Raw genomic sequence first — 25834 nt, forward strand, 5'->3', positions numbered from 1 at the left:
GTGCAAATCTTTACTTTGACTGGCAGTCTGCCACCTCAATGTGTTTTTCTTTGGTACAAAACAAAAAGAAAACAATCAAACTAATGTGCAATTTTTGTTTCTCTCTTTTCTAAGTAAGTACCAAAGAGAAGAAAAAGAACAAACAAGGATAAAAAAAAAGTGCGGCTTATAGTTCAAGAGCCACCCTTTGTTTTTAAATCTTTTGTTGCTTTTTATGCTTTTTTTTTTTTTGTTTTCTTTTTTTTTCTTTTTTTTAAACCTTTTTTATGTTTCTATTACAATTCACAGACTCTGTGGCACATATCTACATTTTCAACATGTTCCTATGTACATTCGGAAAAAAGAGGAAGTCACAAGGATTTTTTTTTTTTTTTAACATTTAAACTTAACCCCATAAATATGCACCAAACTATGCATCTTAGGCCACTACCCTACAAGGTTTAAAATATCTTATAATGTTTTAAAGCATACAAAAAAAAAATCCTTAAGGGCTTTTAAGCTGTAGAAGAGTCTTTTTCACTCCGTAAATTACAAGGCACAAAGATAAGTCTTTTAAGATCATAGATCCACTTGCGACAAACTATCAGATATCGCAATGTTATTTTATCGACATACACATTTTCTGTAAAGCCACTTGTCGACATTTGTACTTCTACTGCAACATTTTGTGCAGTGAACTTGCATCCAAGTTCTACATTTACAACAGGAATCATGTCTCTAACTCCCATTTCAGATAGTGGCTTATTATCACTTGTGTCTGAAGCTTATTCCAGCTAATTTTGGCATTAGCTTAAAACTATGTGAAAAAAAAAAAAAATCTGTTTCTGACTCTAAGACGAACACTACAAATACAATAAATGTTGCCTATATGCTTTTGCACATTTAAATTGAATATATAAACTCTCTGGCAATGATAGAATTGTTGCCAACAGTACTCTATGAACAAACAGCCACTAACAGCCAGACATTGTGATAACACAGAGTTCCATGCAATGGGTTCTCGCACCTGTCAGTTTGCTTATTCCACCCAACAAACCTGCTAAATATAATCATAACAGATGGTGAGAGGATATACATGCAAAAATCGAAGGGAGTTTTTAGTGCAGACTTCGTAGAAGACATGGGATGATGAAGCATCAGCACTGGCTGCGAAGAAAAGGCGTCACACCTTTGAAGTGGGGATACGGAGTCCCACTAGGCCACCAGTGGGATCTCCCTCTGAAGTTTTCTCCAGAACCTGATTTACAAATTCAGATGTCTGGCCTGCTACTGACGAACCTGAAAGAACCAGAAAGAGTTTAGAAATTGAATTCTACGCACTTCGTTGACAAATAATTTGGACATTGGACAGTTTTAGACTAAGACATTATTATCGAACGTGGGTCATCAGTACCTTCTAACATCCCATATCAATTTGGTGAGGGGGGTAAACCATTTCCCTGGTTTGCTCATTTCTCTGGTAAGGGACCAGTTTAGTTATCAAAAATGGAAATGCACCTCACAGGGGTTGGTCCAGCTGCAGCGGTGACCTTCTACAGCATCGACATGTCCTGTGTCAGCAGGAGTAGAGAACGGACCAGGCAGCCTCGGAAGGGCAGATGTGGGCACGGTGTGAGCATATATCATGCTAAGGGGTTTAGACATTTTTTTATCTGGACAACCCCTTTAATGTTGAAGTGACACAAGTAATGTTCTGAGCATAGTGCCTTACTGACATCTGTTAGTAAACTCATGTTTGAAAGAATCATTCAGCCACCCAAATAGCCTTTTCATACTAAGTGCAGCACCTGTTGAAGATATACTGCCCATCAACTTGAACCCCTTAACCACCTCAGCTCCCCTAGCTTAAAACACCCTTAATGACCAGACCACTTTTTACAATTCTGCACTACACTACTTTCACCGTTTATTGCTCGGTCATGCAACTTACCACCCAAATGAATTTGACCTACTTTTCTTCTCACTAATAGAGCTTTCATTTGGTGGTATTTCATTGCTGCTGACATTTTTACTTTTTTTGTTATTAATCGAAATTTAACGATTTTTTTGCAAAAAAATGACATTTTTCACTTTCAGTTGTAAAATTTTTAAAATAAAACTAGATTTATATTAAATTTCTTCTCTAAATGTATTGTTCTACATGTCTTTGATAAAAAAAAAAAAATGTTTGGGTAAAAAAAAAAAAATGGTTTGGGTAACAGTTATAGCCGTTATTAGTTATTTCCGCTTTTTGAAGCAGCTCTGACTTTCTGAGCACCTGTCATGCTTCCTGAGGTTCTACAATGCCCAGACAGTAGAAAAACCCCACAAATGACCCCACTTCGGAAAGTAGACACCCAAAGGTATTCGCTGATGGGCATAGTGAGTTCATAGAACTTTTTATTTTTTGTCACAAGTTAGCGGAAAATTATGATTTATTATTTTTTTCTTTTCTTACAAAGTCTCATTTTCCGCTAACTTGTGACAAAAAATTAAAAATTCTAGGAACTTGCCATGCCCCTTACGGAATACCTTGGGGTGTCTTCTTTCCAAAATGGGGTCACTTGTGGGGTAGTTATACTGCCCTGGCATTTTAGGGGCCCTAATGCGTGAGAAGTAGTTTGAAATCAAAATGTGTAAAAAATGCCCTGTGAAATCCTAAAGGTGCTCTTTGGAATGTGGGCCCCTTTGCCCACCTAAGCTGCAAAAAAGTGTCACACATGTGGTATCGCCGTACTCAGGAGAAGTTGGGCAATGTGTTTTGGGGTGTCTTTTTACATATACCCATGCTGGGTGAGAGAAATATCTCGGCAAAACTTTTCCCATTTTTTTTATACAAAGTTGGCATTTGACAGAGATATTTATCTCACCCAGCATGGGTATATGTAAAAAGACACCCCAAAACACATTGCCCAACTTCTCCTGAGTACGGCGATACCACATGTGTGACACTTTTTTGTAGCCTAGATGCGCAAAGGGGCCAAAATTCCTTTTAGGAGGGCATTTTTAGACATTTGGATCCCAGACTTCTTCTCACGCTTTAGGACCCCTAAAATGCCAGGGCAGTATAAATACCCCACATGTGAACCCATTTTGGAAAGAAGACACCCCAAGGTATTCAATGAGGGGCATGGAGAGTTCATAGAAGATTATTTTTTTTTTTTGCACAAGTTAGCGGAAATTGATATATTTATTTTTTTCTCACAGTCTCCCTTTCCGCTAACTTGGGACAAAAATTTCAATCTTTCATGGACTCAATATGCCCCTCAGCGAATACCTTGGGGTGTCTTCTTTCCAAAATGGGGTCATTTGTGGGGTGTTTGTACTGCCCTGGCATTTGAGGGTCTCCGCAATTATTACATGTATGGCCAGCATTAGGAGTTTCTGCTATTCTCCTTATATTGAGCATACGGGTAATGATATATTTTTTTTCCGTAAAGCCTCTGGGCTGAAAGAAAAAAAATGAACGGCACAGATTTCTTCATTCGCATTGATCAATGTGGATGAAAAAATCTCTCCCCAAAAAAAAAAAAAGGGAGGGGAAAGGCGTCTGCCAGGACATAGGAGCTCCGCCCAACATCCAAACCCACTTAGCCCGTATGCCCTGGCAAACCCGATTTCTCCATTTACATCAATCGATGAGGATGAATAAATCATTGCCGGGATTTTTTTTTTTTTTTTTATATACAAAGTGTTTGCCAAAGCATATAAACACCACCTCCCCCTCAGCTCATAAGCCTCGGCAAACGTATCTTTTACTGCAGAGGAGAAATCTCGTCTTGCAGCGCCGCATACACCGACTTTTGTGCAATCTGACAGCAGCGCAATGCTTCTGTCAGAATGCACATCAGTGCTGCAGCTAGTCGATCGGTTGGTCCACCTGGAAGGTTAAAAAAAAAAAAAAAAAAAAAAAACAGGCCACAATGCAATAAATTTATTAACTTTATAATAACATTTGAACGGAACATATAAACTTACTTACTTGCTTACCGGTGATTTTTTTTTTACCTTTATGGGACAATGTGCAAAGCGCAAATCGCCCAAAGATGTGGCGAAGTACATTATGCACTTTGTCCCAGGTGAAAGAAGAGGCCCTAATAGCCCTGTGAAAGAAGAGGCCCTAATAGCCCTGTGTGCCTGTCCTGTGAAACGCAATCCCTATGCTAAGTGTACCTGTGTCTGGTACTTCCGGAAACACTCCCCAAAGCATAGGGCAGGGTGGTCAGGGCAGTCAGGACAGAAATAGCGGGTGTCACGCCTTATTCCACTCCTGCTACAGACAACATTTTTTTCGTGGTGGCCGTCGGTTTGAGGTACCAGCAACGACACTGGGGAAATGTCGCTCGTGTAGACGGCTCACTACACTGGTGGATGGGGCCACGGAACCTCCTGGATACAGGAGGTTCTCGATGATCTCTTCCTGAAATTTGAGGAAGGATCCTGTTCTCCCAGCCTTACTGTAGAGAACAAAACTATTATAGGCAGCAAATTGAATCAAATATACAGACACCTTCTTATACCAGCGTCTGGTCCTGCGGGAAAGTAGATAAGGAGCCAACATCTGGTCATTGAAGTCCACCCCTCCCATGTGAAGGTTATAGTCGTGGACTGAGAGGGGCTTTTCAATGACACTGGTTGCTCGTTCAATTTGGATTGTCGTGTCTGCGTGAATGGAGGAGAGCATGTAAACGTCACGCTTGTCTCTCCATTTCACCGCGAGCAGTTTTTGGTTACACAAGGCAGCCATCTCCCCCCTTGCAAGACGGGTGGTAACGAGCCGTTAGGGGAAGCCCACGCGACTAGGTTGCGCGGTGCCACAGCAGCCAATCTGTTCTAGTAACAAATGCCTGAAGAGGGGCACACTTGTGTAAAAATTGTCCACATAAAGATGGTACCCCTTGCCAATTAAGGGTGACACCAAGTCCCAGACTGTCTTCCCACTGCTCCCCAGGTAGTCAGGGCAACCGGCCGGCTCCAGGGTCTGATCTTTACCCTCATAAATCCGAAATTTGTGGGTATAGCCTGTGGCCCTTTCACAGAGCTTATACAATTTGACCCCATACCGGGCGCGCTTGTTTGGGATGTATTGTTTGAAGCCAAGGCGCCCGGTAAAATGTATAAGGGACTCGTCTACGCAGATGTTTTGCTCAGGGGTATACAAATCTGCAAATTTGGTGTTGAAGTGGTCTATGAGGGGCCAATTTTGTGGAGCCGGTCAAAAGCTGGGTGGCCTCTGGGACGAGAGGTGCTGTTGTCGCTAAAGTGCAGGAAACGCAGGATGGTCTCAAATCGTGTCCTGAACATGGCAGCAGAGAACATGGGCATGTGATTAATTGGGTTCGTGGACCAATATGACCGCAATTCATGCTTTTTGGTTAAGCCCATGTTGAGGAGAAGGCCCAGAAAAATTTTAAATTCGGATACTTGGACGTGTTTCCACCGGAAAGACTGGGCATAAGAGCTTCCCGGGTTGGCGGCTATAAATTCAGTGGCATATCAGTTTGTTTCTGCCACAACTAAGTCCAAGAGCTCTGCAGTCAAGAACAGCTCAAAAAACCCCAGTGCCGAACCGATCTGAGCTGTCTCAACCCGAACTCCAGACTGGGCGGTGAAAGGGGGAACTACTGGTGCGGCTGAAGTTGGGGGCTGCCAATCAGGGTTTGCCAGCACCTCAGGGACTCTAGGGGCTCTACGGGCCTGTCTGTGCGGTGGCTGCGACGGGGGAACTAATGCACGTTCCACAGTACCAGCTTCAACTGCCCTTCTGGTGCTCGCCACTTCACCATGTTCTACGGCAGTGCTGGTACTAGGTCCAGGATGGGCTGCGCTGCTGGTGTATGCCTCACCACGTAATCAGACAGAGCCAGCCCCACTCTGCTGCCCTTGAAGCGGATCCTGCGCAACCTGTGGTGTAGCAACACGGGGCCGGGTACGCCTGGTGGTATCAGGGACCTCAACCTCCTCGTCCGAACTTTGGGTCAGACTGGCACTGCTTTCTACAGGTTCATATTCTGACCCGCTGAATTCGTCAGATGAGGGTTCCCATTCCTCATCCGACTGGGTCAGAAGCCTGTAGGCCTCTTCAGAAGAATACCCCTTGTTTGCCATTTGTTCAACTAAATTTAGGGGATATTCCCTGAGACTACCCAAGAAAAAAAGCAAGCCTGTCTTACAAATGGGAGGCTAGCGAAGTACCGGAGGCCGCTGCGATTGATAAAAAAATATCAAAACTGATTTTCTTATCGCCGCAGCGCTTGTAAAGTGATTGTGCAGTGATCAAAAAAAATATATATTTTTGTCACTGCGGCGGGGCGGGCGTGGGTGAACGCACGTGTGGGCGACCGATCGGGGAAACACTGCGTTTTGGGTGGAGGGTGAACTAAGGTGACACTAATACTATTATAGATCTGACTGTGATCAGTTCTGATCACTTACAGATACTATAAAAGTACAAATGCTGATTAGCGATACGCTAATCAGCAAATCAGTGACTGCGGTGCGGTGGGCTGGGCGCTAAACGATCGCTAACTACCTAACCAAGGGGCCTAAACTATCCTAAAACCTAACAGTCAATACCAGTGAAAAAAAAAAAAAATGTGACAGTTTACACTTAGAACTTTTTTCCCTTTCACTAGGTGATTGACAGGGGTGATCAAGGGGTGATAAAGGAGTTAATTGGGGTGATGGAGGGTGATCTGGGGGCTAAGTGTAGTATTGGTGGGTACTCACTGATGTGTGCTCCTCTGCTGGGATCAACCAACGAAAAGGACCAGCAGAGGAGCACAGAAGCCATTTAACACATTATATTTATAAATATAATGTGTTAACTGGCTTCTGATTCGATTTTTTGAAAATCATTAACCTGCCAGCGACGATCATTGGCTGGCAGGCTGATGACGAACTTGTCTTTTACATTTTGTCGGCCCGCGATGCGCATGCGCGGGCCGGCTTTGCCCGAAATCTCGCGTCTCGCGAGAGGACGCACCGGCGCGTCCACCCAGAATAACAGGGCCGCCGCAAAGACGCAATCCTGCGTACAGCGGTCCTGTAGTGGTTAAGGACCAGCGCCATACATGTACGGCAGGCTGATCAGGCGGGTGCAGGAGCCACCCGATCAGCAGCAGGGGTCCGGCAGTCACTGGTAGCTGGACCCCTGCTGTATGCGCCGGCATCGGTGATTAACCCTTGTACTGCTGCGGCATGTGCGGGATCCTGCCGAGTGCGGGGTGGCCATCGGGTCTCCGCGCTGCTTTAACGGGGACCCGATGGCAGCCCGATGCCTTCCTTAGGCATCATGGCTGCGTTCCGAGACAGCCTGTGAGATCCAGCCCCCTGGATCTCTCAGGCAGGAAGACTGTAAGTGTTACAAAAAAATTAACCCCTAAGACAATCGCCCCAAAAAATTAAAAAAAAACTATGGCTCTCAGACTATGAAGACACTAAAATGATTTATATATTTTTTAAATGCTGTTGTTATTGTGTAAAACTTTAATAAATAAAAAAAATTATAAATATTATTATTAGGTATCGCTGTGTCCGTAAGAATCTGCTGTATAAAAATATCACATGACCTAACCCCTCAGATGAACACCATAAAAAAAAAAATTAAAAAAGTGTGTCAAAAAAGCCATTTTTTGTCACCTTACATAACAAAAAGTGTAATACCAAGCGATCAAAAAGTTATATGCACCCCAAAGGTCATCTCATAGCGAAAAAAAAAATGAGCCCCTACATAAGACAGTCACCCAAAAAATTTTAAAAAACTATGGCTTTCAGAGTATGGAGACTAAAAAAAAATAAAAATAAAAAAAAAAAAATAATAATTTTTTTTAAAGATGCTAGTCATATTTGGTATTGTCTCGTCCGTAACAAACCTGTTCTATAAAAATACCACACGATCTAACCTCACAAAAAGTGTAATATAGAGCAACCAAAAATCATATGTACCCTAAAATAGTACCAACAAAACTGCCACCTTATCCCATAGTTTCCAAAATGGGGTTATTTTTTTGGAGTTTCTACTCTAGGGGTGCATCAGGGGGTCTTCAAAGGTGACATGGCAAAATCCAGCAAAATCTGCCTTCTAAAAACTATATGGCGTTCCTTTCCTTCTGCGCCCTGCCGTGTGCCCGTACAGAATCAGGGTAATAAACATTGAGTTTTGTTTGGCTGTTGACCCTTGCTTTGTTAGCCTCACAAAGTGACTTCAGACCTGAACTGGTCCTTAAAAAGTGGGTTTTTAGAAATTTTCTGAAAAATATCATGATTTGCTTCTAAACTTCTAACGTCCCAAAAAAACTAAATTTCATTACAAAATGATCCAAACATGAAGTAGACATATGGGAAATGTAAAGTTATAACAAGGGATGAGCGAATCGACTTCGGATGAAACAATACTAATGTATTGTGATTGTCCATATTGCCTCCTTTGCTGGCTTGATTCATTTTTCCATCACATTATATAGTGCTTGTTTCCATGGTTACAACCACCCTGCAATCCAGCAGTGGTGGCTGTGCTAGTGGTGGCCGGGACCGTGGGAGCTCGCATAGGCTGGTGCTTTTTCCTATAGTGTGCAAGCACGACAATCGCGGATGGATTGATGGGAAATGAGCAGTGTATAATGTGATGGAAAAATGAATGAAGCCAGCAAAGGAGGCAATATGGACAATCACATTACATTAGTAAGTGCCTTGTATTAATTTTCTCTACATGATAAAACGAGATTTTTGTAAAACTTACCAGTAAAATCTCTCTTTCTCGCTCTTCATTGGGGGACACAGAAACCGTGGGTATAGCTACGTCCTCTAGGAGGCGTTGACACTAGATAAAGCTGTTAGCTCCTCCCCTGGCAGCTATACCCCCTCCAGCCTGGAGAGAGCGCTTCAGTTTGTGAAAAGCAGTAGGAGAAGCAAGTAAACCAACGAAAAAGCAAGTAACAGCAACAATGCCAAGAACCCAACTAGGTTCTAACCAGCAACAGCCACAACTGTGGCCGAACAACCATACTGGGTGGGTGCTGTGTGCCCCAATGAAGAGCGAGAAAGAGATTTTACTGGTAAGTTTTACAAAAATCTTGTTTTCTCGCCCATATTCATTGGGGGAAACAGAAACCGTGGGATGTCCAAGAGCAGTCCACGGGGAGGGAAAACCACAGACCCATGGAGCAAGCGCCCCTGCAGGCATTTAAGAACTGCCGCCTGCAAGACCATGCGGCCTAAGGCAGCGCCCGCCGATGCATAAGTATGCAGCTGGCAAAATTTTTTGAATGTGCGTAAGGAAAACAGTAGCCGCCTTGCACAACTGCACGGCAAAACCTTGAATCCTCCGAGCCCAAGAGCGCCCACCGCTCTGCTGGAGTGAACCGTGACTCCGAAGGGCAGAACCCTGCCCCGGGTGCAGTATGCTTCAGCAATTGCAGACGTGTAATTGCCACCCTGGAGGCCGCAAATGCCTTGCGAGGACCCTCTGGGATGACAAAAGGAGGAGTCCATACGCAGGAAGGAACTGGAGGCTGGTAAATAAATCGTCAGAGCCCTGACAACATCCAAATGGTGTAACTCCCTTACCCTAGGGTGTGAAGGGGAGGGACACAGTGATGGAAGGACAATTTCTTAATTGAAATGGAATCAGAAACCACCGGCGTGAGAAGGAATGAACGGGCCGGAGAACCGCTTTATCCCTGTGAAGAACCAGGAAGGGTCTCTGCAAGAGAGCGCCCCAACCCGGACACCCGTCTGATGTATGTGATAGCCAGAAGAAAAAACTACATTCCAGGACCGGAGTCGGAGAGACATCTCCCGCAAGGAGACTAAGTTCAGATCCCAAGGCGGTAAAGGAGGACGGTACGGAAGAAAGGTTATTATGGGCCCCAGGTGGGTCAGAGAACGCTGGAAAGGGATAGAAGCGCCGAACCTGACCCATCAAGAAACCAAGGGCCACACCAAAAACCCAGAACCGCAGTATCCACCCCTGCTAAAGGAAAGCGCCCCACGGAAACGGTAATTGGTCCACCGAAGTCCCCTGAGCCGAAGAGGCTTGTGGGGAGACTGAGAAGCTGGCTGATAAATTACCAAGAAAAAAAGCGCCTGAATGAGGCGTGTCCAACCGCAAGCCAAGGAATAAATACATTGGATAGTTAGAAGTAGAGGCGATATGAGGCGGTGAGGAGTTCCGTCAGCGACTGTGTATTGACGGTGTAGCAACGCTGCTCGACCGAAAATTCTGACCAGACCAAGATGAGAGACGAACTCCTGCCTTGAGGAAGAAGAATAGAAGGGGTGTTCCGTTCCAGGAACGAAACTCCATCAACGGTGGTGGGTCGTGACAGCACCCTCTCTCCGGCTGGCGTGGTAAGACTCGTAATCTAGCCACGGAATGTGCAGTGAAAAGGCATGACTACCATCGGACTGACGTGGCAGTCATTAGTCAAGTCTAGAGAGGTAGTTGTAGATACGGGTAGTACACCCAGGACCAACGGGTAGGATTCACCTGTTTGAGAATATGGAAAACGTCACAGCCCAACAATCGGTCCAGAACAAGACTGGAAGAAAAAAAAACACAGAAACAATATCCTGCATCAACGCAGATGAGGGGAAGTAGTAACGTAGGAGCTACCAAGGTTTGCGGAGTGACAGTGAACCCTGAGCCAGAGAAGAAAAAACGGAAGGAAAAGGAAACAGGGCGAAGCCCATTCCCCTTCTGAGACTGGCACTACACAGAAGATGATAGTGGCGGCGCCATACTCCACCTAAGGAGGAGGCCATGCAGCGTACACCAAGGAATTCGGCGTTAGAAGAATCCGTCACCTGATGAAGGAGCCGTGCAGGAGGAGCCAGAGTATGTAATGGCTACTCCAGGACCCCCGTACCGTAGGAGCCGCAGCGTGCCCCGCCAGCACAAACTGAGGGGCAGACTAGAGGAATCCAGTAGAAGCCATGGCATCATACTGCCTCAGGGAAGGAGAGCTAACCTTAAACACTCCACCTGGGAAGGGCGTTGAACAGGAACAACCACCAAGCCAGCGTCAGGGTGGATCCCCTACCTGAGGGAATGCCCCACTGCAGCGACTGCGAACGCTAGTACCAGCGTAAAAACCGCACCAGTGGAGGCGAACACGCTGCAAAGCTAAACCAGAGTGCCAGCACAACCACTTCCCACATCAGGAATGGTGGATAGAGACTATAGAGTCAGTGCAACACTGGACTTGCTGGAACGTAAACACAATGTTACGTGCCATGGTGTACGCACTACATATTGTTGAAGACACATATTGGTTCAATGGAGGACCATGGAGATAGGCGACGCTAGGACACATGAGTGACGCTGGACAACCCCATGAGGAGAGAGGCTGTCATATTCATGCTCCAAACCGGCACCGAAGGAAAGGGAGACAACGTGGAAACAGCCACAGTATCCACTGGCGGCACCGAAATACTATTAGAAGAAGAGTACAGGGCACCAGCGTGTATCGATACTCGCTACGCTCCACTTGTATAAGAAGCTAAGGCATCTATAGCCGTGGCGCAGATGAAGTGCAACATCCAAGATGTGTACTCATTCCCCACGGTAGTGGATCACTTGTGAACGGGGCAATGTTGCAATTATCCCACCAATGAAAGGGGGTAATGCTTGCAGCAAGCACTGCACTCAGTGGTATTGCAAGTACTCCACCATGAAGGGTGGCAGTGCAGTAATGCATCTAGCAGGAAGCGAATCCAAGTAGAGAGAGTACGCCTCTTACGGAAAGGGCAAGGCATATGGAGAGTCCCGTATCAATACCCCACCTACGTAAGGGGGTAAGACATACAGTAAAAACTGAACCAGGGATAATGCCATAGCGCCACCTATGGAGGAGGCTAATGCGTACAGTAATTACTGTCCCCAGTGGGAATGCAGTTCCACCACCTACAAAAAAAGGGGGAACGCCTACTGCCGGAACTGAAAAGTTTTAGTGCGGTTAGACCCCAATGGAGGGAGGTAATATCCAAGGGAGTACCACGTCCAGTAGTAGTGCAAATACTCCGCCTAAGGAAGGGGGTAATGCATACGACAAGTACTGCTGTCTACCTCGGATGACATCTTGGAAGATCGCACCGGAATCACGGCCGAGACCGAACCACTGATGAGCAGGCCCGTTGTGTGCAGTCTTAACTCTCAGAATCTTGTCCATGGCAGTCGCAGGCTCGCCAGTGGGAGTTATCAACCAAACTACCCGGGGGTGGAATGGGAAATTCTAGAGGTGCACTTACTGGATTGCGCAGGCGGTGCTTTATCAACCAAACGACCCCTGAGGGAGATTGGGAAGTCCGGAGATCCACCATTGGAGTGTGCAGGCGGTGCTTATCAACTGAATGACCCCGGAGGGTGATTGGGAAGATCCAGAGGTCCACCATTGGATCGCGCAGGTGGAGGATTATCAACCAGACGACCCTGGAGGATGGAATGGGAACTTCCAGAAGGTCTGCGCTGGATGGCACAGGTGGATTTTATCAACCAGACGACCCCGGAGGGTGGAATGGGAATTATAGAGGTTCTGCACCGGATAGCGCTGGTGCCGAATTATCAACCAAACGCCCCGGAGGACGGATTGGGAAACTAGAGGTCCTGTACTGGAGTGCACTGGAGAATTATCAACCAAACGGCCCTGGAGGACGGATTGGGATCCTGCAGTGGTCCTTCACTGGATTGTGCAGGTGAAGAATCATCAACCAACGGCCCCGGAGGACGCATTGGGATCCTGCAGTGGTCCGTCACTGGATTGCGCAGGTGGAGAACTATCAACCACACGGCCCAGAGGGTGTATTGGGAATACTTCAGCTGTGCTCCCTGGATCTGCGCAGGTGGAGGAATATCAACCAACGACCCATGAGGGGGATTGGGAACTATGAGGTGTCCTCCTTTGTCCGCTATAGGACACGGGCCCAGCCTGGTACCACACAGACAGGGTGGTCTTGCGGTGATGAGGCTCAGGGGGGCCCGTATGAACGCGCATATTTTATTTTTTATTTTTTACTTGGATGACCAACATCAAGTGGGCAGAGAGGCAGGAAAGGGTTAACTGTTATAACTTGGATCTCAGGATCTGGTGCTGGCCAGAAGGGGTTAAGGTGTCCTGGAGAGGGCGGGGGTGGCGGGAAGGATTCGCGCCAGAGCGCACCCCCCACTCCTGTCAGGGAAGTTATTAACCCCTTACGAGCCCTAACACCAGCGGATCACAGACAGATAGGGGAGAGCCTCCTTCGCTCCCTTCCCTGTGTGTCCGCCGGTGCATGTTCCCGATCTGTAGCGGGGGGCGGACGGGTCTATGCATTGGCGCACGGCGGACCAAAGCTCTCCTGAGTGAGAGCGCATGAGCTCTCCTGCCGCTGAAAATATAATTCGCGCCACCGATTCCTCCTCCCCCCCTCCCCGCCGGGGGAGTTCACCGCGAAAAGGGAGCGTGCGGACCGGAATGCTACGGCGGCCGACATGGACCCTGGTGTTAACCCCTTCCGAAGCGGCGCTACAGGTGCCCGCTCCCGAAAGAGGAATCTGGTGGCTGCAGAGTTGGACCGGTCTGGGGCTGAGAGGACAGCGCTCACACCTTACCCCAGCTCCCGGACCACAAGGGAATCACTGGTTCCTGCGCATGGCCTCCCGCAGTTTAGCAGCGCCTGCCTGGACTTATTAACCCCTTAGTGCCCGCGATAGCAGCGCCTGCTCGGCCTAGGGGGAAGCGAGAGGGAATCCTGGTGCACCATAATAAGGCTGGTGCCCCACATCTTTTGGGATTGTTCAGTCATCTTCCCATTGTGGAAAGAAGTCCAGCACCTTTTATTGCAGCTTCTTAATATCACGTTTTCATTGGACCCCTACATGTTTCTATTGAACATGCCTCCAATAGTGCTAAAGAAGCCAGTGCTTTGTTTAGTACTTCATGTCCTGTCAGCGGCAAAACGCCTTATTGCTCAGTTTTGGAAGAGGCAGGACATACCTACTAAATTAGAATTGTTTACCAGTATCACGGAAATTAGAAGAATGGAGTATTTGACAGCAGTTAATAATACGGTAGATAAGTTTAATAAGGTTTGGCAACCTTGGGATACTTTCTTTGATAAGAGCGGCTAATACTCTCTTCCCCTTTTGGTATGTATATCCTTTTGTGTCTTGTCTTGTCTCCTATTTTCGTCTTTATAGTATATAATATCATTTTAGAGTGTGAGAATCATTTACCCGGCTATCGGGATTTATTATGGCATGATGTCATTTGAGTGGAATTGATAGGATTAGCAGTTTGATGCTGTATTTGTATTGTCATTCCTGCTATTTTTTCCATTTAAAATACTTGATAGTCAAATGTTTACATGAAAAAATTGTAAATGTGCACTTTTATTATTGTACTTTTTCTTCAATAAAAAGACAATTATACAAAAAAAAATTAGGCTGGTGCCTATTTCCTGGTGCTCAAATCCTAGGACAATTGTCACCGTGTACTCACCTCTCTCATCCTCTTCTCTTCACCCTCCCTAAGTGGACCCTCAAGGTCACCTTCTCCAGCAGGGTCACCTCCTCAGCAGTTGGCACCGGAGTGGCAGGAGTCTGGTATGGCGGGAGGGTCTTCTCTTTGGCGGACCTAGGTGACCCCTTGGCTGGCGGGATGCAGGGGAGCGAGGCTGCCCTGGTCCACCTTGTCTTCTGTGGGGGAGGCAGCAGTGCGGATGACCGACACTGGCGCAACTCGACCCCGGGAGAACAGGGAGGCGAGGCGACCACTGTTGTCCCATCTGAAAAAGAAGGAAAAAAATAAACTAAAATAAAAAATCTTCAGGAGATCCCTGCAGAGCAGGGAGGTCTTGCCTCCTATTGATACTAGAAAAAAACTGAAGCTCTCTCTCCAGGCTGGAGGGGGTATAGCTGCCAGGGGAGGAGCTAACCGCTTTATCTAGTGTCAACACCTCCTAGAGGACATAGCTGTACCCAAGGTTTCTGTCCCCCCCAATAAATATGGGCGAGAAATACTAGTTTCTGAAGTGAGACAACCACTTTAACTTCAAATTTGAAAAAAAATATATATATAATTCGAGCTACTAAATGGAAAATGCTTCAAAATACTGTGTACACTACAATGCCGAGTAAACATTCCCATACACCTTCCTCTTCATGAAATTCAAGTAGTTGCACATGAGGTTTCTGAACTTCCGTTTGACATTTAACCCTCAATGAGCCGTAAAGGCAAATATGGCGTAGAGTCACTGTATGGTATTTGGTACAATGTGACTAAAGGCCAGTTAAGTAGACTGTAATGGACAAAGTTATTGTGGATGCTACAGCTGATGTGGCAGCATCTCCCTGCTGCCCATCCAGAGGACGTGGTTATTAACTCAGTCCAAATGGAACTAATTGCTGGGTGCCACATACCAAGTGTATCCTTGATAAGGTTATCCAGTTTCTGTTCCATGCTTGCTGACCATTCCTCCCAGGGGATCTGCAGACGAGCCATGATCTCTTGCTTGATTGAATTGATCACAAACAGCAAATTATCTGTAAAATGGAAATGATAAAAAAAAATATACATACAATAGTTCTGCTTGTATGCAATATTTACTACCTGACATCTATAGATCTCAACACCAGCACATATATTATTCAGAAACTCAATATGCCATATAGCTTACCGTATTCTGTATTCAGGCCCCACAGCTTTACTTTATTAGCTTCATACTGTGCCTTTTTCTTTAGCCGACAAGCTCTGCATTAGAACGATAAGCAAAGAATGTCAAGAAAATTATCGCGTCTTCTCACAAACAAATTCACAGGATGTCAGAAAGGTCAGAAAAGAATGCAGCATATTGTACATTGAAGAAGGTAGATTCAGGTACACATCACCAGTACAGCATAAAATGGCTGTACGACTCAGTTGGGGGGTGTCCTATGCTGTATACCAAGATATACAGTAGGAAGATCTATTCTTCTGTTTATATCCCGAAAGATCCATGCACAGGCGTTGGACCTACATTAAGTACCAAGACAATACACATCTCACACGTGTATTTCTGCAAACCTTGGAATATTTCTGCCATGGAAAAGAGTTTGCTACTTACTTTCATGACTTTCGCAAGGCAAAGAAGAGGATCAGCCCCTTTATAACATATGGGGCTAATACACATGCAGATCTGCTGCATATTGGCAGTGCATCAATGAAAGAAATCCAAGTGTCAGCCTCTGTTCACTGTGTAGTGGACAGAGCTGGTAAGTACAGTGCTGCTCCCACTAAAGTAGGCTGCAGTTACTCTGAAACGGCTTATAAGTGGGTTGCAGAGTGACGGACACCCGCCAACCAGATATCGATGGCCTATCCTGGAAAACATCAAACTTTCCGCTAAATGGGTTATCCAGGAATTGATAATGATGAGCTATCCCACCGATCAGCTGTTTCAGGGAGCTGCCGCACTCACTGGAGCTCTGGCAGACACAGTTGGCTCCCGGCAGCTTCGAATGGGCACCGTACATCGACTTGAATGGGGCTGAGCTGCAACTAGACCATGTGACTAATGTACGGTGATGTCACATGGCTTAGAAAGAGGCCGCGGCGCTCACAGATTGCTGGCCTCATCTAACAGTTCATCAGCTGGGGTCCCAGGTATTGGACCCCCAAAGAACTGATATTGATCACCATATTGATATAAAATGCTGCATAACTTCATCTTGAACCCTTTCGCTGCCAACGAAAACATGTACGGCACTGGAGCGATGTGTAAACATGGCACCCGCTCGCACATGCAGCGGGTGTCATGGCAGGCAGACCTGAGGCTAATTACCGTGGTCGGCAATAATGCTGATCGTCGATCAAGCGAGATCACAGCATCTAAATGTCAACATCCCCTGAGGCCAATGGTGATGTCAGTAGTTGCTTTAAAGAGGACCTTTCACTTGTAAAAACTATGTGAACTAAGTATGCTGCCATGTAGAGCGGCATCCGGGGATCTCACTGCACTTACTATTATCCCCGGGCGCCGCTCCGTTCTCCCGTTATGCCCTCCGATACCTTTGCTCTGTAAGTTATAGTAGGCGGTATCTGCCCTTGTCCTGTGGGCGTCTCCTTCTCCTAGGCTGTAGCGCTGGCCAATCACAGCGTACAGCTCACAGCCTGGGAGGTTTTTTTCTCCCAGGCTGTGAGCTGTGCGCTGCAATTGGCCAGCGCTACAAATTTTTTACCACTCCCGACTACATTTTATGCCACAATTAACATTAGAAAGTACAACTTGTCCCGCAAAAAATAAGCCCCCATACAGCTATGTGAACGAAAATATTAAAAAAAAAAAAAAAAAGTTATGGATCAAGGAAGATAGGGAAGAAAAATGAAGACACAAAAACAAAAACTCTGGTATCCTAAGGTTTAAACAGGTGGTCCACCTTTTAGATACTGATGACCTATCTTCTGGATAGGTCATCAGTATTAAACTGTGGGACACTTTGTATCCCACCAAGCAGCTATTTGCAGCAGCCGCCGTCATTGAAAACTACACAGTGGACAGAGCCAAAGGCAAAAGGCTACAGTATGTGACAATCAGTGTACAATATGGTTACCTTGAAGCCAATTTGTTTTTTTCTTTTCGAGAGCGAGGCCTGGCGGTTACAGGAAGCTCAGACACAGGAGTCAAGTCACTAATGACTTTGTTAAGTTTACGTAACTCTCCTCCAATCTGCACAAGTTTTTTGGGGTTGGGAGTTAGATCTTCCACATCTGTTCTGCGAGACTTCTTCACAGTATATTTTCCTGTTAACACCACACTAATGGTCACTTGATGCATCATTAATACAATAGTCAGCAAATAAGAACACATAAACATATAGATCACAAATACAACGTAACAGATGATTACAGTAAGGACGGGTTATTAGCAGGTGCTCTCATGTTGTCACATTGTAGACATTGGTGGGATGTGCTTCCAATGTCTGATCAGCAGAATAAAGTGGGAACAGCACTGGGAAGTGGTGTGCCCAATTATAATGGGCCCACCATGAGGCCTCTGAAGAAAGCTAAGCAGAAGATGACAGTGGCATGCTGTTTTCCTACGGCTGTTGCCACTTTTCTTTTGCAGAGCAGACATTTCCTAGTTATATGCCACCAATGCTTATGCTGAGACAACTCCAAATATTCTAATATGCAATGAAGAAAAACAGGAGCAGCAAAAGGAATCTGTCAGTAGTTTTGACTATGATAAAGTGCCGACAGCACTAGGTAGGGGCAGGGGAAAGCAGTACCCACCTACCTTTTGTGGGGCTTTTATCATCAGAAGAAGAGAGAATATAAAGTTTTGTATTCTGCCAGGTTCTGCTCCTCTCGTCATTAGGCTGCTCCTATCTGCTCTTAGTTGTAGATATAGACTCCAACCAGGAGATCACTACAACTGTCATTCAGAGCAAAGCTCAAATGCATAGAGCATTCCCTAGTCAAGCCCAGTCCGCCCTGGGCACTTACAAGAGCTACACTACTCATGATAATAAAAGCTCTACAAAAACAAGTTTCTACAGCCCCTACCTGCTGCTGTCAGCAGTTCATCATGGTCAAAACTACTGACAGATTACACCCTCCCCATACACATGCATGCTCTGTGAATAGGAAAGAAGAGAAAGAACATGGCAGACAACTCTGGCACACAGCTCATCTTCCTGAGATCAAAGGATCGGACATGTCTAAATCTAACATACCTAACCCTTTCAGTACCCGACAGCGGCCGTGGGGGTTGGGTTGCAACGCTGTCATACACATTAGACAGTCAGTCAATTCTTTCAGGTTTGGACAACATATACCTAATCCATATGGCTAGCTTAACAAAACTAAGCACTAAAAGTGCTGAAAGTCTGTTATATATTTAGGGCCTCATTTATCATAGATTGGCGGCATACTCCTCAGACATTTATGGAATATCAAATATAATATCCAAGGTGGAAACACCTCTTTAAAAAGTGGTTTTCCGGTACTTTCCATATCTGATCAGTGGGGGTCTGAAATCGTGCTACTCAGCTGTTCTGCAGTAGCTCTGCTGCCGGAGCTACTGCAGAACAGCTGTATGATGGGGGTGCAGGGTGTTGGGTCCCTGCTAATCAGATATTGATGGCCTATCCTGAGGATAGGTCATCAATATAAAAGCCTTGGAAAACAGCTTTAAAGGGGTTCTTCGAGAATTAAGAAAATGAAAATACTTAAATATTTTTTTATTATAAATATATTCTCAAATACCTTTCATTATTTATAATGGCTCGCTTTGTCTGGGGAGCAATCAGGGGAAACAAAATGGCTGCATTCCTATTAGTTCACACAAAACCTGTCCTAATCACACAAGAGGACAAGTTACTTTACAACCCAGAGGTAAAGAGCTGCCTCATCTTCCCCTCTCATTGTCAGGGATTATGATCCTGAATACAGATAAGAACTTTAGCTTAATCTCTGGGGAATTTAGTTTGAGGAGACATGAAGTACAAAGAGGACGGACAGGACAGGCTGTGGTAATGGAGACTACATACAAGTGCTGCTGCTCATTAGCCACACCCCACCTTCCTCTCATGTTTCCTCATCATCTCCATTCCCACAGAGATTCACCTGTATTCAGGATCATGAGTCCTGACAAGCAGAGCAGAGAGGAGGATGAGGCAGCACTAACTGACATCATACTGCTTGTGTCACTGACATGTTCTCCAGACGTCTGTCTTCGGGGACAAAGGATGAAATCACGGTGCATAGAGAGAAGGATAATATTCTTTCAGTGGTGAAGTAACTTGTCCTTCTGTGTGATTAGGACAGGTTTTGTGTGTACTAATAGGACGGCGGCCATTTTAATTCTCCTAATCATTGCTCCCCAGACAAAACAAACCATTCTATGTAATGAAAGGTATTTGTGAATAGATTATAAAATAATATTTAAGTATTTTCATTTTTTTTTATTCCTTGAGAACCCCTTTAAAGGGGTTTTCCAAGATTTTAACACTGATGACCTATCCTCGAGACCCCTGCCGATCGATCAGCTATTCGAGAAAGCATCAGCGTTTGCAGTAGTGCCGTGGCCTTCTCACAGCTGCTCCTACGCCAGTGACGACATATTCATCGTGGCCTAGCCGCAGCTCAGCCCCATTGAAGTTAATGGGGCTGAGAGCGATGCCAAGCACAGCTGCTATACAATGTACGGTGCTTGGTAAGCTGCGAGGTGGCCGGGGTGCTCACAGGATCGCCGGTGCCTTCTCAAACAGCTGATCAGCGGGGGTCCCAGGTGTCAGACCTCCACCGATCATATACTGATCACCTATACTCAGGATAGGTTATCAGTATAACAATCTTGGAAAACCCTTTTAAGCACTGAAGGGAGATTTTTATTCACTGGTCTGAACAGTAGTGGTACTCAAACATACTCATCTACAGAACCTTTTTTGTATAGTACATATTCTTCAAGTTCATGAATCTAAGAATCTGGTATTGAAAGCAAATCAAAATAGCACAACCAATCAGATTACAGCTAAACTAAACTAGATACACTGCTGAAAAGAGTACTTACCATGATGCAGACCATTTTTCTGGTACATATTACTAGGCAGAGTTTCTCTGTTCCACTCAGATGGTCTCAGTATTCCTTCTTGTTGAGACGGCAATACCTGCTCACTGTACTCCCAAAAGTACCGCCGTTTTCCTCGTTTTCTCGATGACACAGCAGTTATCCCTTTTAAGTCATCAACTGAATCATTTTCATAACCTAAAATAAAAACTGTATTATAAGTAGGAAACAAAAACATCCAAACAAAGTGTTAGTGGTCATCTTTCACAGGCACAATTAAAGAAGCGCTGTAAGCATATACTATTATTAAAGAATAATGTAGAGGTTCTTGTGTATGGACCATCCTCCACTCAGTTCTACCATGACAGTCTCATCTGCAGCCCTGCAGCATGCATTTCCTATTATGCCCCAGCTTGCTAGACACAGCTCTTGCTCTAAGGGTAGCAAGTGATCGATTAGAGGCATAGAAATTCTGTCTCCAAAACTCACCCTGCAGAGTCTACTCCACTGCCTTCTGATTATAATAGATAACAAGGAGGAACCTACCAATCACAAGCAGGATTCAGGGGGGTGGGGGCTGAACCCTAGTATGAAAAGATTAATAAATCTCCCCAGACTCACATCCCCTTCCTGTGCTAGCTGTAAGTGCTGTGTGCACAGTCTATAGTGTATTCTCTCTGTCAGCTATTACAAGCAAGAGATGCGGGAGCAGTGTGAGGCTGAATCTTAATAGAGGTACACAGTAGACTCTGCACACTGCAGACACAGAAAGTATAGACATTAAGGTGAGACGGAGAGCTTTATAAACACTGCAGATAATCATTGGAGGGTCTTGCCAATTAGATCACTATGGAGGGTTACACAGGGGAACAAGAATGGTAGAGCTTGGTGAGGAGTACCAGGAGAGATTTGATGGATGCCAATGTATTCGTGTAGTACACAGGAAGTCAGCCACACAGGAGAGATGGACCTCCTGTTTACACAGGAGGGTGAGCTTTGGATTGGTGGTCAGAATGGAAATGTTGACAACACACTATTCAAAGATTTAAACCCAGCCTTCGATCCACAGCCAGAAGATATATTAAGATTCAACCATCGACCGAACATTGCAGAAATGACTCATTAACATATACCCCCTAATTCCTTGAATATCAGGTGTGTAAAGGATATATAAACATTCAAAATCATTTTGTAATTGATCTAGTACATCTAAAATGAAAAATGAAGCGGCTTTGTGAATAGTTTGATTATTTTCTGTCTGCAGCTCCTATGTATCTGGTAATTGTAGGAATATAAACCAAAAAAACATGTCATTTACTAAATGTAAATTAGCAGGACACAGGGAACAAAAAGCAGAGCGTACGACTGCAGGATCATGTTAGACAACATTTGTTTGTATTCCCAAAAGTTACCACGAGTATGTATAGTCTAGAAATTAAACTAAAGGAGTTTAATAAAGACCATTTAAAGCAATTATTCCTTCAGGGCCCAGTAATACAGACACCCTATGGTACAAATTGACAGTGCTGCCTACTCCCACTGGCCTAGTTATGTAGTAATAAAACATACTTTACAGTGTAATGCCCATAGCTGTCTCATGATATACTCTTAATTTCCCAGGGCAGAATAAAATCATTCAGAATCAAATCTAACAACTAATATTTATGTATTTAAACGTACCTTGTTCAGAGAAGGTGTCACTAATGTCATCCTTATCATCCTCAAAGTCTTCTTCCTCTTCTTCTTCTTCCTCCTCCTCATCATTTTCAGAGAGTTCATGCTCACTACCAAAACCCTCATCATGATCTTCTTCATCCAAATCAACTTCCTCATCATCTTCTTCCTCTTCATCCTGTGGTCCTTCACTCTTAACAGATTCTGTAAGCCCCTCTGAGACAAAAAGCGAGTAGTTGTGTTCCTCCTTTTGCGAGGGGTCAGAAACAGAAGCTGATACAGTAACATTCCCTTCTATGGTGCCAACTGTCACCACATTCTGAGGTGGGCAAAATAGCTTTTGAGTCTCTCTGAAAGGCAAGATGGCACAGGTTTTCCGGCCTAATGAAGTCTCATCTATTGTCCTTTCCTGTTTTTTGGCCATTGCTCCACAAAAACAGGTGTTTTCTTTGGCTGCGTCTAGTGCAACCACCGTGCTTGTCGGTCGGGTGGGAAGTACCGTGCTGATCTTCACCTTGGCTTTTTTTACATAGTCCTTGCATTCCACATGAATATTGATCTTCTCCTGACAAGAAATATTAGTCTTTGCTGCCATCTGTGTACTTATAGTTGCCTTGGCAGCTTTTAGGGAGCAATCAGCCAAAGCCATGTCAGTTGGAGAAGTCTTAGATGCGCTAAGTGGAGCAGTTACCCTTGCCGATGCCACCTTCTTACCTGGAAGAAGTGTGGCTTTCGTTCCTAACAAGCCTTCTGTACAACAAAAGGAGTCAACCACTGACTGTGAATCCTCACTGTTAAGTTGAGCAAGTGTGGGTGTTTTGCTGATGACCTCCTCATCTTGATAAGGACTTGAAAAGTCATCCAAGCCAAGGTAATCCACCTCTTTTGTGCCCCATATATCATAACTTGTTAGCTTTGTATACTTTGTTAGATCCTCACAATAAGTGTCCCACTGCTCCCAGTGAGAAGAAGGGGATGGACTACTCCCCAGGATGTCAGCAAAGGACTCCAAGGACTCCAAATTTCTGCAGTCTTCCGCCATTAGGAAATTATCTGTTGGGCTCTGCTGGTAACCCAAATCTCGATCCTTAAGAGAAGATAAAAGAAAATCGATCTGTAAGAATACCGCTTACCCAAATGGTTTATTTCTATAAGGAGTATGTTCTAAAGAATTGATGCACAGCCTCCTCTGGTCCAAGGGCTACAATGTCAGATTAAACCAATCCAAAGGGACGCAGTTAAACATAAAGGGGAATTACAATCTGAGACATTTATAGAATAAAAGAAAATATATGCCATAAATACCTGATTGATGTTGGTTCTACGTCCAGGACTCTCCCACCTATCCGTAGAATGTGGGTCCCATTCTCCACATTTGTACTCCATTTGCTGAGACAGTCAAGAGTTTCAGTACTACGCCCATAAAGTACAATGTAGACAGCCACTCATGTATATATGCACCTCTCCACCTCATCTACTTTCTGGAGTGCCAAAGAGGGGTCAGGAGACCCAAAGATGGCCATAATCCTGTTCTAAACTAATAGTAAGCAAGTTGTGGCACACCGACTGCTATATACCTAAAGCCTGTAATACACTGGCAGATTTTCTGCCAGATGATCACTAATGAGCGTTCGTAGTAACGCTTGTTAGCGATCATCTGGAAGTCAAATACTGCTGCCGATTATCCGATGAATGAGCAAACGCTGGTTCATCGCCAATCGTGATCTTTCAGAACACTGAAAGATCACAATTTGTCGGCGGCAGATTGTGCTGCCAGCAAATAACTAGAAAGCATGGGGATGAGCGATGGCTGCCCCTTACCCATGCTGAGGAGGAGATCACTGCATTAGCAGCAGCAGTCTCCTCTGCTAGCGATCAGGAGATTGCCAGGAAGCAACGCTTCCTTCTTGACCATCACCTGCAGAATTGGCTGGTCTAAGACAGCCTTAAAGGGGGTTTCCCATCTCAGACAATGGGGGCATATCGCTAGGATATGCCACCATTGTCTGATAGCTGCGGGTCCCACCGCTGGGACCGGCACCTACAATGAGAACGGAGCCGGGAAATGAACAGAGAGCGCACTGCGCATGCGCAGCCGCCCTCCATTCATTTCTATGGGGCCGCCGAAAATAGTCGAGCACTGGCTCGGCTACTGCGGTCTGCCCCATAAAAAAGAATGGGAGCATGGGCCGCGCATGCGCTGTGCGCTCCCATTCACTTCTATGGGAGCAGCAATTGGGGGTGGACGGACCCCGGGAAATCCAGGGTCCTCCAGCCACAGCGCTCCCTGCTTCGTTCTCGTTGTAGATGCGGGTCACAGCGGTGGGACACACACCTATCAGACAATGGCGGCATATCCTAGCGATATGCCCCCATTGCCTGAGATAGGAATACCCCTTTAAGGCTCCCAGCCTGAGATGCTAATTGATGTAGTATCACCTAATAATGACAAAATGTATAAGAACTTATTACTGGAATACTATAAGGAACTGGGATAACAATTGGCCCCTTGATGAAGTCCACTTAAAACTCACACTAAATACAGTTCTATCAACTTTGTTATGTAAGACATTCCATTTTAACATCCCATCTGTAAAATTATCCATCATACCTACAACTGTAGATCTAAAGTAGCCATCATAACCAACAGATTGTAGTAGCCTGAATTTACAGTGACTGTAGCTTACCAATTCGTACATGAAGTCTGGGTCTGAGCTGCTAGCCAGAAGTTCTGTGCTCATTAAAGTCTGCTCAGCAAATGCTGGGCTGCGAAAGGCTTCCCCAAAAAGAGGATCCATTCCACTAACACTTGGCTGTAAGAGGGACATAAAAGAAGAGAGAGTGTCAATAACACAAGCAGACAAAACCAAAAGGGTACATTAAATGTTTTATTTTCTTGTTATTCTTTTAAACACAGGGCACAATCATTTTTCAGGGTACTTTCACAATTGCGTTGTGAGGATCCGGCAGGCAGTTCCGTTGTCTGATCCGGAAATCCGTATGCAAACGGATATCATTTATAGATCCGGATCCATCTGACAAATGCATGAAATCCCGGATCCGTCTCTCCGGTGTCATCCAGAAAAACGGATTCGGTATTTATTTTTAAAGGTCTGCGCATGCGCAGACCGGGCAACTGGATACGGTTTTCCGGAACACTTGGTACCGGATCCGGCATTAATACATTTCAACGGAAATTAATTCCATCAAGTGTTCTGCGGTATCTTCTCCGGCCAAATACCGTAAGAGAGACTGAACGGAAGACATCCTGATGCATACTGAACAGAATGCTCTCCATTCAGAATGCATTAGGATAAAACTAATCAGTTTTTTTCCGGTATTGAGTCCCTGTGACGGAACTCTATACCGGAAAAGAATAACGCTAGGGTGAAAGTACCCTCATTTTAGTTTTTTCCTCCTTGCTTCGCAAGAGCCATAATGCTTTTACTTCTCTGCTCATATAGCTGTTTAGGGGCTTGTTTTTTTTGAGACTTTCAAATGGCACCATCTGTATTGGTAAACTGAATTTTTTTTTTATTGATTATTGCGTTACAGCGTTCACTGTATGGGGTTAAGTATTTTTATAACTTAATAATTTGGGCATTTTGAGACTAGTTAATACCAAGGATGTCTATATTTTTGTCTCCCCCCCCCC

At 45.1% G+C, this 25834-nt stretch overlaps 1 protein-coding gene across 1 annotated transcript in view; it reads right to left on the reverse strand.

The window, feature by feature from the left end:
• Positions 1-259: 259 nt before the first annotated feature.
• CREBRF (CREB3 regulatory factor) overlaps positions 260-25834 on the reverse strand; it is a 59480-nt gene continuing 33905 nt past the window's right edge. Inside the window, exons 3-9 of the mRNA XM_040415690.1 lie at positions 24867-24992; positions 22186-23266; positions 20509-20703; positions 17546-17735; positions 15634-15707; positions 15377-15499; positions 260-1278 (exon numbers count right to left, since the gene is read on the reverse strand). Of these exons, the coding sequence (XP_040271624.1) occupies positions 1163-1278; positions 15377-15499; positions 15634-15707; positions 17546-17735; positions 20509-20703; positions 22186-23266; positions 24867-24992 (1905 nt within the window). The 3' untranslated portion in view covers positions 260-1162. The remainder of the gene's footprint in view (positions 1279-15376; positions 15500-15633; positions 15708-17545; positions 17736-20508; positions 20704-22185; positions 23267-24866; positions 24993-25834) is intronic.

Source organism: Bufo bufo, chromosome 1, assembly GCF_905171765.1.
Source record: "Bufo bufo chromosome 1, aBufBuf1.1, whole genome shotgun sequence".
NCBI lineage: Eukaryota > Metazoa > Chordata > Amphibia > Anura > Bufonidae > Bufo > Bufo bufo.